This window comes from Dreissena polymorpha, chromosome 4, assembly GCF_020536995.1.
Source record: "Dreissena polymorpha isolate Duluth1 chromosome 4, UMN_Dpol_1.0, whole genome shotgun sequence".
Taxonomy (NCBI): domain Eukaryota; kingdom Metazoa; phylum Mollusca; class Bivalvia; order Myida; family Dreissenidae; genus Dreissena; species Dreissena polymorpha.
Window position 1 is genome coordinate 127,747,319 of NC_068358.1, and position 13,528 is coordinate 127,760,846.

The 13,528-nt window shown below is 35.5% G+C and overlaps 1 protein-coding gene across 50 annotated transcripts in view; it reads right to left on the reverse strand.

The window, feature by feature from the left end:
• Positions 1–1,650: 1,650 nt before the first annotated feature.
• The window catches only part of LOC127876359 (uncharacterized), a 40,142-nt gene continuing 28,264 nt past the window's right edge, over positions 1,651–13,528 (reverse strand). For 2 of the 50 annotated variants that reach the window (XM_052421527.1, XM_052421477.1), the window contains exons 6-10: positions 12,855–12,906; positions 7,185–7,310; positions 3,556–3,707; positions 2,718–3,285; positions 1,651–2,625 (exon numbers count right to left, since the gene is read on the reverse strand). In XM_052421527.1, coding sequence (XP_052277487.1) covers positions 3,171–3,285; positions 3,556–3,707; positions 7,185–7,310; positions 12,855–12,906 — 445 coding nt within the window. In that variant the 3' untranslated portion in view covers positions 1,651–2,625; positions 2,718–3,170. Of the gene's footprint in view, positions 3,286–3,555; positions 3,708–7,184; positions 7,311–12,854; positions 12,907–13,528 lie in introns of all 50 variants that reach the window. The other 48 variants (XM_052421525.1, XM_052421501.1, XM_052421522.1 and 45 more) reach the window with 48 other exon arrangements.

Sequence of the window (13,528 nt, forward strand, 5' to 3'; positions counted from 1 at the left end):
ATCACGTGATAGTCAAGATGACGACGTCCATACCGAGACAGTTATTTTTCGCCGTTTTATACCATTTATTACTTCTGTTTATTTTTTTAATGACGCTCACTTTCCAGCCTTATCAGTAAAAAGGTGATTAGCGTTAATTTCGTATTTAAATTCGCTTTATATCTCGACTTTACTCCCCGCAAATTTTCTTAGTGGAGCCCTTATTAGGTCATCCCGCTAAGAAATTTCTCACCGAGTAAAGTCGAGATATTACTATGAAGTAAAAGCCAGTAACTTTCTCCCTAATATGGCTGGAAAGTGAGCGGAATAAAAAAAACAATACAAGTAAAAAATGGTATAAAACGACGAAAAATACCTGCCTCGGCATGGACGTCGCCATCTTGTTTGCCACGTGATTACCCCCTCGCTATAGCTTGGCGGATATTTCTCAAACGTTCACGCTGGATGACCTTAGGCCCTAATGTGTGGGTGGATTTTTGAGACAATTTTGCTGCGAACACATTTGGCTGAATCAAAGCCCTTTGTTTTTTTTTTCCACTGCACAAGATACTCCCATTAACTGTGAGTACTCAACTCTACTTGTGGGCGAAATAAATGTTTACTGCTTTATACTTGTTGTAAAGATGATGGTAGCAACCGATTTCAGCAGAATTGTGGCCGTAAGTCATTTGTTCCCACCATTCATGTATACACTAAATTGAATTCGTGCTTTTTTTCGTTCAAGCATTGAGTAAACTGAATGATTTTAGAAAGCGAGTCCCCTTATCTTATTTTTGGATTTGCCCATGTGGTAGGAACATGAATGTAGGCGATACCTTTAGTTATGTCCCTGTGTGAAAAAATGGCGAAAAACAAGTACTTTAATCAAGACAATTTATTTAACGTATTGACACTTGTAATGTGAATTACATATTTATAACTTATTCTGACAATGTCATATTGTGTTTTCTAGGTCGTTACATCGCCGAATGTTCAAAAGAGTGAAAGGTTGCAATCAGATGCGGCGTTGCGCGGGAGTATTGGAAATTTATACACGTTCAGCCTCGTTCTGGAGTTCTGTGAGTCACGTGACTTTGCGCTCTTATCAATTTTGGCTTATTGTGAAAAGGGTCTATTGGTTATGAAGGTTACTTGGTAGGAACGGAAGACTCTTCGAATTTTAGGTCAACGTTACAGGGGCTTGTTATATAAAATTATCATCTAACATTGGACACTGAGTTCCATATTTATTGTATAAATTATTATACTGAAAGCAATAAAATGCGTTCAAGGAATAAAATGTAATGGGATTTAAAAGGGCGTTTACCAAAACATGTTCCAGCCAGTGTATGTAACCATATACATGTAATAGTTTACATTGCTTGCTGCGTCATAACTGTTGGGGACTGACATATTAAACGTCATGCAAATTTAGGGTTTGGAAGGGGGTACATGTTTTGTAAAAAAACTCTTGTTAATAATGAGTTCAAAGATCGTAGTCAATAATGTTATTTACATGACATCATTAATTATGATGTGCCCAAAATGCATTTGCACATAAGTTATTTGTAGAGTCAAAAGATGGGTACCAAAGAACGATATCTTTAGCCCAGTGAAAATAACTCGTCCATTGTGTAAAGGTAAAAAGATATCATATATATGCAGTAAACAATCGTTTCAAAATTTATTACAGTGACTTACATTGATAAATAAAATGAGTATTTGAAATACAGTAAAATCAATGTCAACATAATTTATCACAAAAGTTAATATGAGCCTGGTTGTATGTACATTGGTCTTATGCCATATAGGACCAGCATAGTTCTAAACCAACTTGTACAATTACCCAGTAAGGAGATTTGGTAAATTCTGACCAGACTGCAGGACCCCATTTGGCACAAGACCCATTGTCGCATGACATGGCTAATATGAAGTCATACTTGTACTTAAGCCATATTAAAATTAAAGTCTAACTCATGTGCTCCAACGCAAACCAAAAAATAACCCACTTATTTAAATAAAACCCATTTTTTAGAAACATACATACTTGCATTTCACAGAAATAACTCTTGAACAACAATTTTCTTAATAAACCATCCCCACACGTTCTGCTGAAATGTCCTCAAATATAAGTCACTATCAACTTTTAAAGAGTTGTACCAGATCAGTCTGTGCAGTCTTAATACCTTTGTGTAAAGAGTTGTACCAGATCAGTGTATGCAGTCTTAATACCTTTGTGTAAAGAGTTGTACCAGATCAGTCTGTGCAGTCTTAATACCTTTGTGTAAAGAGTTGTACCAGATCAGTCTGTGCAGTCTTAATACCTGTGTGTAAAGAGTTGTACCAGATCAGTCTGTGCAGTCTTAATACCTGTGTGTAAAAAGTTGTACCAGATCAGTCTGTGCAGTCTTAATACCTGTGTGTAAAGAGTTGTACCAGATCAGTCTGTGCAGTCTTAATACCTTTGTGTATAGAGTTGTACCAGATCAGTCTGTGCAGTCTTAATACCTGTGTGTAAAGAGATGTACCAGATCAGTCTGTGCAGTCTTAATACCTGTGTGTAAAGAGTTGTACCAGATCAGTCTGTGCATTCTTAGTACCTGTGTGTAAAGAGTTGTACCAGATCAGTCTGTGCAGTCTTTATACCTGTGTGTAAAGAGTTGTACAAGATCAGTCTGTGCAGTCTTAATACCTGTGTGTAAAGAGTTGTACCAGATCAGTCTGTTCAGTCTTAATACCTGTGTGTAAAGAGTTGTACCAGATCAGTCTGTGCAGTCTTAATACCTGTGTGTAAAGAGTTGTACCAGATCAGTCTGTGCAGTCTTAATACCTGTGTGTAAAGAGTTGTACCAGATCAGTCTGTGCAGTCTTAATACCTGTGTGTAAAGAGTTGTACCAGATCAGTCTGTGCCGTCTTATTACCTGTGTGTAAAGAGTTGTACCAGATCAGTCTGTGCAGTCTTAACACCTGTGTGTAAAGAGTTGTACCAGATCAGTGTGTGCAGTCTGCATACACTAATCAGGAACAGCACTTTCAGCTTTATGAATTTTTTGCATAAAACAAGGTCTCTTTAAAAATTAATAAAAAAGCTAGTTTAGGCAGAAAGTGGAAACTGCATAGGCTAATCTGGGAACGTTTATTTACATGCGTTAAGCCCGGTTTTCCAAGAATGAGGCTAATATTGTTGCATTTATTTTTTCTGCTTATCCATGTGAGCACATAATGGGGTAACTCCACTCCTCTGTTTCACGTCCTTCTCTCGAGAATTAACGAGTGTCTTCAGTCGATCAAGATGTACAAGTGCTCTGAAATTGCACTTGCCTTGTTATGCTGTGAACTTGCAATAAATAACTAATCAAACAGATCAATAAATATTAAACTGACCATTTAATACCAGAAACCAAAAAGTTGATTCCAAATATATTGAAAGTTTATCATCATTAACCTGTTTTTATTGTATTTTTACTAAATACTCATAAAACACAGCAGAAAATAATATTCTCATAACAAAGGGATTACATGTTTGCTTATCATGAACATCTCACTACTGAAAGCCACAAATCAGACAGGCTTACTTCTCCAGAGATTGACCCCCAGGCTCCCCTTGGAAGTCATAGTCCTTTAGTTCAGGTAGAGGCGCCATGGGTTTCCCGGTCCTGGGGTCCATGACATCGGCTGCAGGAATGTTGATTCCAAGGTTGGCGGCTTCTGCACGCAACTTGTGCACCTGCAGTGAAAATATTCTTCTGGCTACATAAAAGTTTCTCAAAGGATTTAACCAGTCGTTGAAGGTGATGACATTGTTTCCCCAATAAATGTATCATTGGATGCGTTTTAGATTGCTTTGTAAAATTGTATAGAATGCTTGTACTGCTTAAGGCAGGACTATTGGTGAAGATCTGTGATCAACTTTAGTGGTTTTTGTTTATTTATTTGAATTTTTCACTGTTTTAAAGGGGCCTTTTCACAGATTTTGGCATGTTTTGAAGTAAGTCATTAAATGCTTTCTATTGATAAATGTAAACATTTGGTCTTAAAAGCTCCAGTAAAAAGTCAAGAATAAAATTTGAACAAGAGCTGTCAGAGGACAGCGCGCTTGACTATTTGAGTGCTTGACAGTATAACATAAGCCATCATGGAGAGGGGGGGGGGGGGGGTGTTATAAAAGCGGTGTGTTTGATCATGTAATAGATGATCTTTCAACAAGGGACAAAATTGTCACAAAACCAGGTTTTCATTGTGAAAAAAAATCTGATAAAGGGAGACAACTCAAACTGAACTTTTTAAATGAACAAACAAAATTAACCCCCTTTGTAAGTTTGTTTTAAAATAAATCTATTTTTAGCCGTGGCGACCTTGACATTGGAGATATTGACGTGATTCTTTCGTGCGACACACCGTCCCATGATGGTGAACAAATGTGCCAAATGATTTTAAAATCTCATAATTAATGACATAGTTATAGCCCAGACAAGCTCATTTATGGCTATTTTTTAACTTTGAACTCAAAGTGTGACCTTGACCTTGGAGATATTGACGTAATTTTTTCGCGTGACACACCGTCTAATGATGGTTAACAAATGTGCCAAATGATTTTAAAATCTCACAATGAACGACAAAGTTATGGCCCGGACAAGCTTGTTCCGCCCGCCCGCCAGCCAGCCAGCCAGCCAGCCAGCCCGCCCGCATTCGCCAATCTAATAACCAGTTTTTTCCTTCGGAAAACCTGCTTAAAAATAAGGAAAAAAAACAATTTGGGTGGGGGGGAGGGGGTTGGAGGGGAAGAGGGGGGTTTAATGTGGGTGTGTGATCATTTAATAGATGATCTTTCAAAAATAAGAAAAACAAGCAAATTCGTTGAATTGATATCCCCCGCCCATATGCTTCTTGACACAAAAGGGTTATATTTGACACTGAAAAAAGCATTTTATCAAGATACAAAGGGCCATAACTCTGTAATTAACAGATGGTGTACAATGTAATTTGGCGTGCACCATTCTCTTATCTATATATATACTCATACCAAGTTTCAATGAAATCCGCCAAAGCACTTTCAAGATATGGCTCCGATCACAAAAGTGCCTATAGTAAAAAGCATTTTTTCAAGATAAAAAGGGCCATTACTCTGTTTTTAACAGATGGTATACAATGCCATTTGGAGTGCATCATCCTTTTATGCATATATATACTCATACTATGTTTCAATGAAATCCGCCAAAGCACTTCCAAGATATGGCTCCGGACACAAAAGTGCCTATAGTAAAAAGCATTTTTTCAAGATACAAAGGGCCATAACTCTGTTTTTAACAGATGGTGTACAATGCCATTTGGCATGCATCATCCTCTTATGCATATATATACTCATACCAAGTTTCAATGTAATCCGCCAAAGCAATTCCAAGATATAGCTCCGGACACAAAAGTGCCTATAGTAAAAAGCATTTTTACAAGATACAAAAGGCCATAACTCTGTTTTTAACAGATGGTGTACAATGCCATTTGGCGTGCATCATCCTCTTATGCATATATATACACATACGAAGTTTCAATGAAATCCGCCAAAGCACTTCCAAGATATGGCTCCGGACACAAAAGTGCCTATAGTAAAAAGCATTTTTTCAAGATACAAAGGGCCATAACTCTGTTTTTAACAGATGGTGTACAATTCCATTTGGCGTGCATCATCCTCTTATGCATATATATACACATACGAAGTTTCAATGAAATCCGCCAAAGCACTTACAAGATATGGCTCCTGACACAAAAGTGCCGGCCGGCCGGCCGGCCGGACAACGCCAAAACAATATCCCTCCGCCTCTGGCGGGGGATAAAACAACATTTTTTTGTTGGGGGGGGGGGGGGGGTTCTGGGGGGGGGGGGGGGGGGGGGGGTTCTGGGGGATGGTTTGAGTGGAGTGCATTATGGTATGTGAGGTAAGTGTTGTTTTGTCAAACTTTAACATAGATTTATCAATTATATGCATATTCTAAGTATAAAAGGGGCAATAATTCTGTCAAAAGGCTTGACACAATTGTCTGCTCTTGTTTATAGGTTGGGGTCATGATGGTAAACAAGTATGCAAAATATGAAAGCAATACGTAAAGGGACATTGAAAATAGTTGGGGTAGTATGCAAACTTTAACATTTGCTGCATATTCTAAGTGGAAAAGGGGCCATAATTATGACAAAATGCTTGATAGAGTTGTCTGCTTTTGTTTATAGGTTTGGGTCATGTTGGTAAACAAGTATGCAAAATATGAAAGCAATATGTCAAGGGACAAAGGAAATATTTGGGGTAGTACGAAAACTTTAACATTTGCACGCCGACGCCGACGCCGGGGTGAGTAGGATAGCTACACTATATATATTTTATATATAATAGTCGAGCTAAAAAGGAAAAAAAAAGTAGCCCGCAGCAGGGCTCAAAAACCAGCGACCCCCTGAGTCCTGGAGTAAAAACGCATTAGCCCTCTTGGCTATTCTGCCAAGTATACATGGTTGATGTATTCTATACGTTATATTAGCAATCTTTGTAGTTTCACAAAATTAAACGACAACAACAGAACTCTCCAAATTATTCAATCGTTTCGCGTTGCAACGCTTTATAATTTTAAGTTTTTAAATCGTCAAAAGCTGCATATAATGGCTATATTAGACCATGGGAAATGTTCAGTAATACTGTTTCCTCACACATGTCATAACTAAAACGAAAATTTGCGAATCTGAAACAACTTATTTCAATTTTGTCAATTTACCAAAACGTGAAAAGATCCCTTAAACAGTATTTCAGTAATATCACGGTAGTTAGTTTTCCCACTTATACTTTTCCTGAGGATGCTGGTTTATTAGTACTCAGTGCACATACACCATGAACATATCAGCCTCACTCTGCTATAATCTGGTATAATCTGGTATAATGGCACTAAATGAATGTGCAAATAGTGTTATCCCAGATTATCCTGTGCAGTCAGCACAGGCTGAAAAACAAGGACAGCACTTTCCCCCTACACTGGATTTTAAAAAGAGACTTTCTTTCAGTGAAAACTACAATAAAAGCCGAAAGTGTCTTCCCTGATTAACATCTGCGGACTGCACAGGCTAATCGGGGACGACACCTTACGCACATGCACAAAGCCCAGTTTTCCTAGTGGGAGTCTCTTATGTTAGTATCTTCCAACTGCTTTACTAAAACTGGACCCAGTACCTTGGCTGAGAGCTGTGACCGACTGCCCTCATCCTCGCTGTCAGTTGTGACGGCCTCCTGCTGCAGTTTGAAGATCATGTTCTTCAATGCCTCCAGGCTGCCCGGCTGGGACCCGCCAGAGTAGTTCTGCAAAGTGGGAACATGTAATGATTAAGCCTCTATCTGCGAAAACCAAGCTTAACCCATTTGTGTTAAGTGCAATCCCAGATTAGCCTGTGCATTATGCTAAACTAATGAGCTTAACTCTTTTACATCAAAAGCATTCGACTAACAGAGAAAATCATAAATTTTTCCTGGGCAGATCCAGTTCTTGTTATCTTTGCAGAAAGCTCCTTGAGTGGGGATATTACAGCTACAAGGGGGCAGACAACTTAATCACTTTACCATTCAAATTACTGGATGAATGTTAAAAATACCAACATGCATCAGAGCAAATGTCTATTTAAACTTTTTTAAATGCTGCCGCTGGTATTTGGAAATAAGGTATATTTTCAAGTACATGTATCAGTGTTTCAAACTACTATGCATCCTGCGATTTCATAAAATTCATAGATTGGCATTATCATTATGCCAAGCTAGAAGCTGGATGTTAGAGGATATTGGTATAATTGTGTTATCTGGTTAACAATATTTGAATTCTACTCTGCTAGTATTGTTAGACTGATGGCATTATGGACTGTTTGTACGTCCAGGTGGTTATTCCTCATATCAGAGGGCACCAACTAATGCAGCCTTCTCAAGCACAATTTCTATGTATGTTCATGGACACCAATGGTTGAAGCCTTGACCAGTGGATCTCCTGTGTTTTTACCACACTGGACTTACGGTATATAAATTATCTGAGATTCAGATATTTCCTTCACATTTTCAAGAAAAACATTTTAACCAAGTTTCATAAAGACCGAGTCATAAAAGTGTGCATAAAGTAGACACTTTTATTTTATTTTTTTAGTCCTACAAGTGGCCTCTGGAGTGGGTATAAGGTTTTATAAGATTTGACCTGGTGACCTAGATTTTGGACACACATGACAAAGATGCCTCCGCGGCTTGTCAAGATAAACATTGAAAGTTTCATCAAATTATAAACATTCTGAGCAAGTTTCATAAAAATCCTATAGACAGACAAGTGATTATGATTACTACTACACTTGCTTATGTTTATATTTTTATATTTCAATTTTACATCTTGAATAGCATAGCAACCAGACCGTATTGTCTAATATGAAGGGCAATTTATCATACTATTTGACCTACTGTTGTGTTCTTGTTTAAATTGTATGTTTAATGTTCTTGTATGTTTGTGTTAAATTTTCAATGCCTGTTTGTTTGTTTGGATGAATATAAAATGAACTGTATAGTGACTGCAGTAGATGAGAATGCTATTTTATATATATGGTGTTGCAACGAAAATGTAATCGTTTATAATACAAATGGATAATGTAAAGATTGTATCATACAACTGTCGTGGTCTGAATGATGTTTCTAAAGGATCTGATGTTTTTGAAAATCTGAAAAGTCTTAATGCCCATATATATTGTTTGCAAGATTGTCATTTAATTTCTTCAATGGAAAAACATATTTACTCACAATGAGGTGGTGAATGCTATTTTAGTTTCGGCACTTCTAATTCAAGAGGAGTATGTATTTTATTTAATAAATGTTTAACAAACATGTCTTTTAAAGTGCATTAACAAAAAAAAAAGATACCAAAGTAAATTTATTAATCCTAGACTTAACAATAGATCACCATATATTTACTCTGTGCACTCTTTATGGACCTAACAATGATACTCCTTTGTTCTATAGTAAACTTTTCGAAATAATAGAGACCATAGGTAACGATTCATATGTATTATGTGGAGACTTCAATTTTGTACTTGATGTGAATATTGATTATGCCAACTATAAAACTTTTAATAATAATAAGAATTCAAGGGAATTATTATCTTCTGTTATCAGTGATAAAAATCTAATAGACACTTTTAGGGTCATAAAAGGTAATGCAAAATGTTTTACTTGGCGAAAGCCTAATACCGTCCAACAAGGCAGACTAGACTTCTTTTTAACTACTTATGATTTTCATCAGTTTATGCGGAAATCTGACATACAGGCTAGCTACAGATCAGACCACTCCCCTATAACCTTGGAATTAAACTTTAGCCAAATAGAACATGGAAAAGGCCTGTGGAAATTTAATAACCCATTACTTAATGACCAAGAATATCTTAATTGCATAAAGCACAAAATTGAAGAAGTTAAGCAGCAATATGCCTTATCTGTATATAATATTGAACTTCTTAATACTATAGATAATGACTTAATACAGTTTAATATCAATGATCAACTGTTTCTAGAAACTTTATTGATGGAAATCAGAGGTAAAACCATATCATATTCAAGCTTCAAATCGAAAAAGAGAAAAGAGAGGGAAGATCACATTTTAAAAGCAATTGAAGACATTGAAAAAAAATTAACGAATGATAACATTGAAAAACTCAATATTTTAGATCAAGAACTTATAAACATTCGGAACATGAAATTGAAAGGGGCTTTTATTAGAGCAAAGGCGAAATGGATTGATGAAGGTGAAAAACCCTCAAATTACTTTTGTAACTTAGAATCTCAATATGCTACTAGTAAAAACATCCCTTTTATTGAAAACGATGAAGGTCAACGGCTACTTGACAATCAAAGTATTTTAAAAGAAGCAGCCCGATTCTACAAAAAAATTTATACTGTATACTCTATTTTCAATGACTCGTACAATGTACATGATGACCTTAAAGGCATAAACACTACTAAATTAAGCACTGCACAATCTCAATCATTGGAAGGATTACTAACACTTAAGGAAATACCAGTCACTTTAAAAAATATGAAACATGAAAAAAGCCCTGGATCAGATGGTTTTACCGCAGATTTTTTAAAAGTCTTTTGGAATGATCTAGGTCATTTTTTAGTTAGAAGCCTTAATTATGGTTTTACCTCTGGAACCATGTCAGTTACTCAAAAACAAGGTATAATCACATGTATACCTAAAGATAATAAACCCAGACATTTTCTAAAAAACCTAAGGCCACTAACGCTTTTAAATGTCGTTTACAAGCTTGCATCTGGGACTATTGCAAATAGACTTAAAACTGTCCTTGACACTCTTTCTAAAGATCAGACAGGATTTATTAAAGGTAGATATATTGGTGAGAATACCAGACTATTATATGACATTATGAAATATACAGAAGATAATAACAACCCTGGACTCTTGATGACCATTGACTTTGAAAAGGCATTCGATACCCTTGAGTTTGATTTTATAGAAAAAACATTAGATTATTTTAATTTTGGTACAACATTAAAAAAATGGATTTCCCTTTTCCTACATCATACCTTAACCGTTAAGTTAACGGCAATTCAAATCAATGGGTTTTTATCAGAATTTATTACAATTGAAAGAGGCTGCGGACAAGGAGACCCAATAAGTTCGTATATTATTATTCTCTGTGCTGAAATTTTGGCAATTAAAATAAGAAATTGTAATGCAATTAAAGGGATAGTGATACAAAATATTGAATATAAAATTTCTCAGTTTGCAGATGATACATCTCTATTTCTAGATGGCACCGATGTCTCCCTAAATGCTACCCTTGATCTGTTAAATAACTTTGCCATTTGCTCTGGATTAAAAATTAATTATGACAAAACAAATCTTATATGGATTGGTTCCAAAAAGTTCAGCATACAATCAATATAAACTGAATATAAACTAGTATGGGGCACAACTAACTTTAAAGTTTTAAGAATATTATTTGATGTTGACTTAAAGAAAATGATAGACATAAACTTCTCCAGTAAACTTAAAAAGCTGCACAATATTATAAATTTTTGGAAAAGGAGAACTTTAACACCCCTAAGAAAGATAACTGTTGTTAAAACACTCTTACTTCCCTTTTTTGCACACCTGTTTATAGCTCTTCCTAGCCCAGGAGAAAAAGTATTAAAACAGATAAATAGCCTGTTTTCAAATATTGAATGGGATGGGCCAGCAAAAATTAAACATTCTATTGCTGTTAAATAATATGATGATGGAGTGGCCATGACTGATATATATGCTTTTGAAAAAACAATGAAAATGACATGGTTAAGAAAAATTGTATCAAGCAATGGAAAATGTTTCCAACTGGTGTATTCTATGTTTGATGTGAAGAAAATGTTCAATTTGGGAAAATGTTACATAGAACAAATTATGATAGGTTCAACAAATTGTTTTTTCGAGAGATGTCCTTACTTTCTATATTGAGTATATTAATAAACAAAATATCAGTCAGTGTGAAGACATCCTTGATATGCCTTTATTTTACAACCACAATTTCAAGATAGGTATGCATTTTATATATAATAAAAATATGTATGACAGGGGAATAAGATACATTGTATGTAAAGGACATACTAGTAGTATGCACTTCTGGAGAATTTTTGAAACAATCTGAATAAGAAAATCTATTTGGTGCTAAAATGAACTTTTTATTTCATGAAGGCTTAATCAGAACTGTGAAGGCATTTTTCAAATTATCAGGATTTTCAGTTATAAGAAAGCCCAGTATACAATGTGCATTTATATCGTTTTACTTAAATAACATAGTATTGGGTCATAATCAAAATAAACTTGTTTATAAATGCTTTCGCTATAATACAGATGTACCCACTTGCCATTCAAAATGGAATACACTTTTTAATAACATTGAATGGTCAAAAGTGCATACACTTACTTTTACTATATCTAGAGACACATACACTCAGTGGTTCCAGACAAGAATTATACACAGAATTTTAGGCACCTAATCTTTGTTATATAAAATGAATATTGTTTATGACAATTTATGTTGCTTTTGTAAAGAAAATGAAAAAACCATATTACACATATTCTGGGACTGTATTTTAACCAAGAGAATTGTAAATAATGTTTTAGAATTTTTAGGATTGCATGATGTGCAAAAATATACAGAGATTTCCTGTCAAACAATGCTATTTGGGAGTACAAGCAATAACATGACTGATATTAATATCCTTATCCTAGAAATTTAAATTATATATGCAAGAGAAAGAATTTACTTCCTTCAATAAGAGGGCTGAACAATAACCTTTGCTTAGCATGGGAAACTCAAGCTAAAACAAAATATTACTAAATAGGAATTACTAAACTGGGCAGTTGTAAAGCTATTTGTAGATCAATAATAATCTAGGTGTAATATGCATTGTTTTGCTTTCAATGTTTAATACCATTACTGTTTGTTTAAACTATATATTACTGTTTGTTTAAACTATATATTACTGTTTGTTTAAACTATATATTTTTCTGTCCAGACTATCATAACATGGCATTTTTGTATGATTCTGTGTGTGCTTGTTTGTGTGCATGTTAGTATCTATATAATGTTATGCATAGATTTTATTTACCTCTATTATAGCAATACCTACAAGTTTCATTAAAATTAGAGGAAAAATGTGGACTGTAGAGTTCAAACAAAAAAAGAGTTGATGACGCACACCACTGCATGACGCCAGACCTAGGGCCACCACAATAACTCACCTTGAACAAATCTTAAACATCCTTGATTTTGTATTCCATTCCACCACATAAAATATTATCATAATAGGTATACAAAAAATTACCTGTGAATCATTAGCTGGCTTCCTCAAATCGCCAACAGACACTGGTGGCTTACTGAAACATAAATATAAACAATACTGAAGTCCACTTTGGTCTAAGTCACATATAGCCACTGTAAGTCAGCACGCTTGTTTGGCTTCCTAGCTGATGGCAGTGACTTAATTCAGCCTATGAAAACTGTGGTTCTGTCGCTGAAAGCTCTTGATGGCTGTTACAGCACTGCCCAATCTTTGATGCTTATGCTGATGTTGGTTTGGGATCTGGTTAAAAGGTGCCTATTACTTGACCTCACTGACCATTGGTCAAGCTTTGAACTTTGAATGAGAAAGATGACTTAAGGAATATGTGTGAAATGGCTTTCCAGATTAGCCTGTGCAGTCAGCAACTTCAAGTAAGGGACGACACTTTCTGCAGGCTGTCAAGTGACCTTTTTTCAAAAAGTAGGAAAAAATAGGAACTACTTTTGCAAGAAAAGTAGGAAAAAAGTAGGAAAAAGTAGGAACTTTTCCCTCAAAAGTAGGAATACATAATACTTATTTTTTAGACACAGGTCCAGGAAACATAGCTTGAAACAGAGCAGGAGTGCCATCACATGTTCTGTATGGATACCCACTTGAAGCTACCTTAAGGGCCCAGAAGATTTCAGCCTTTTGTACCTGTTCCTTGTGTGATGGAT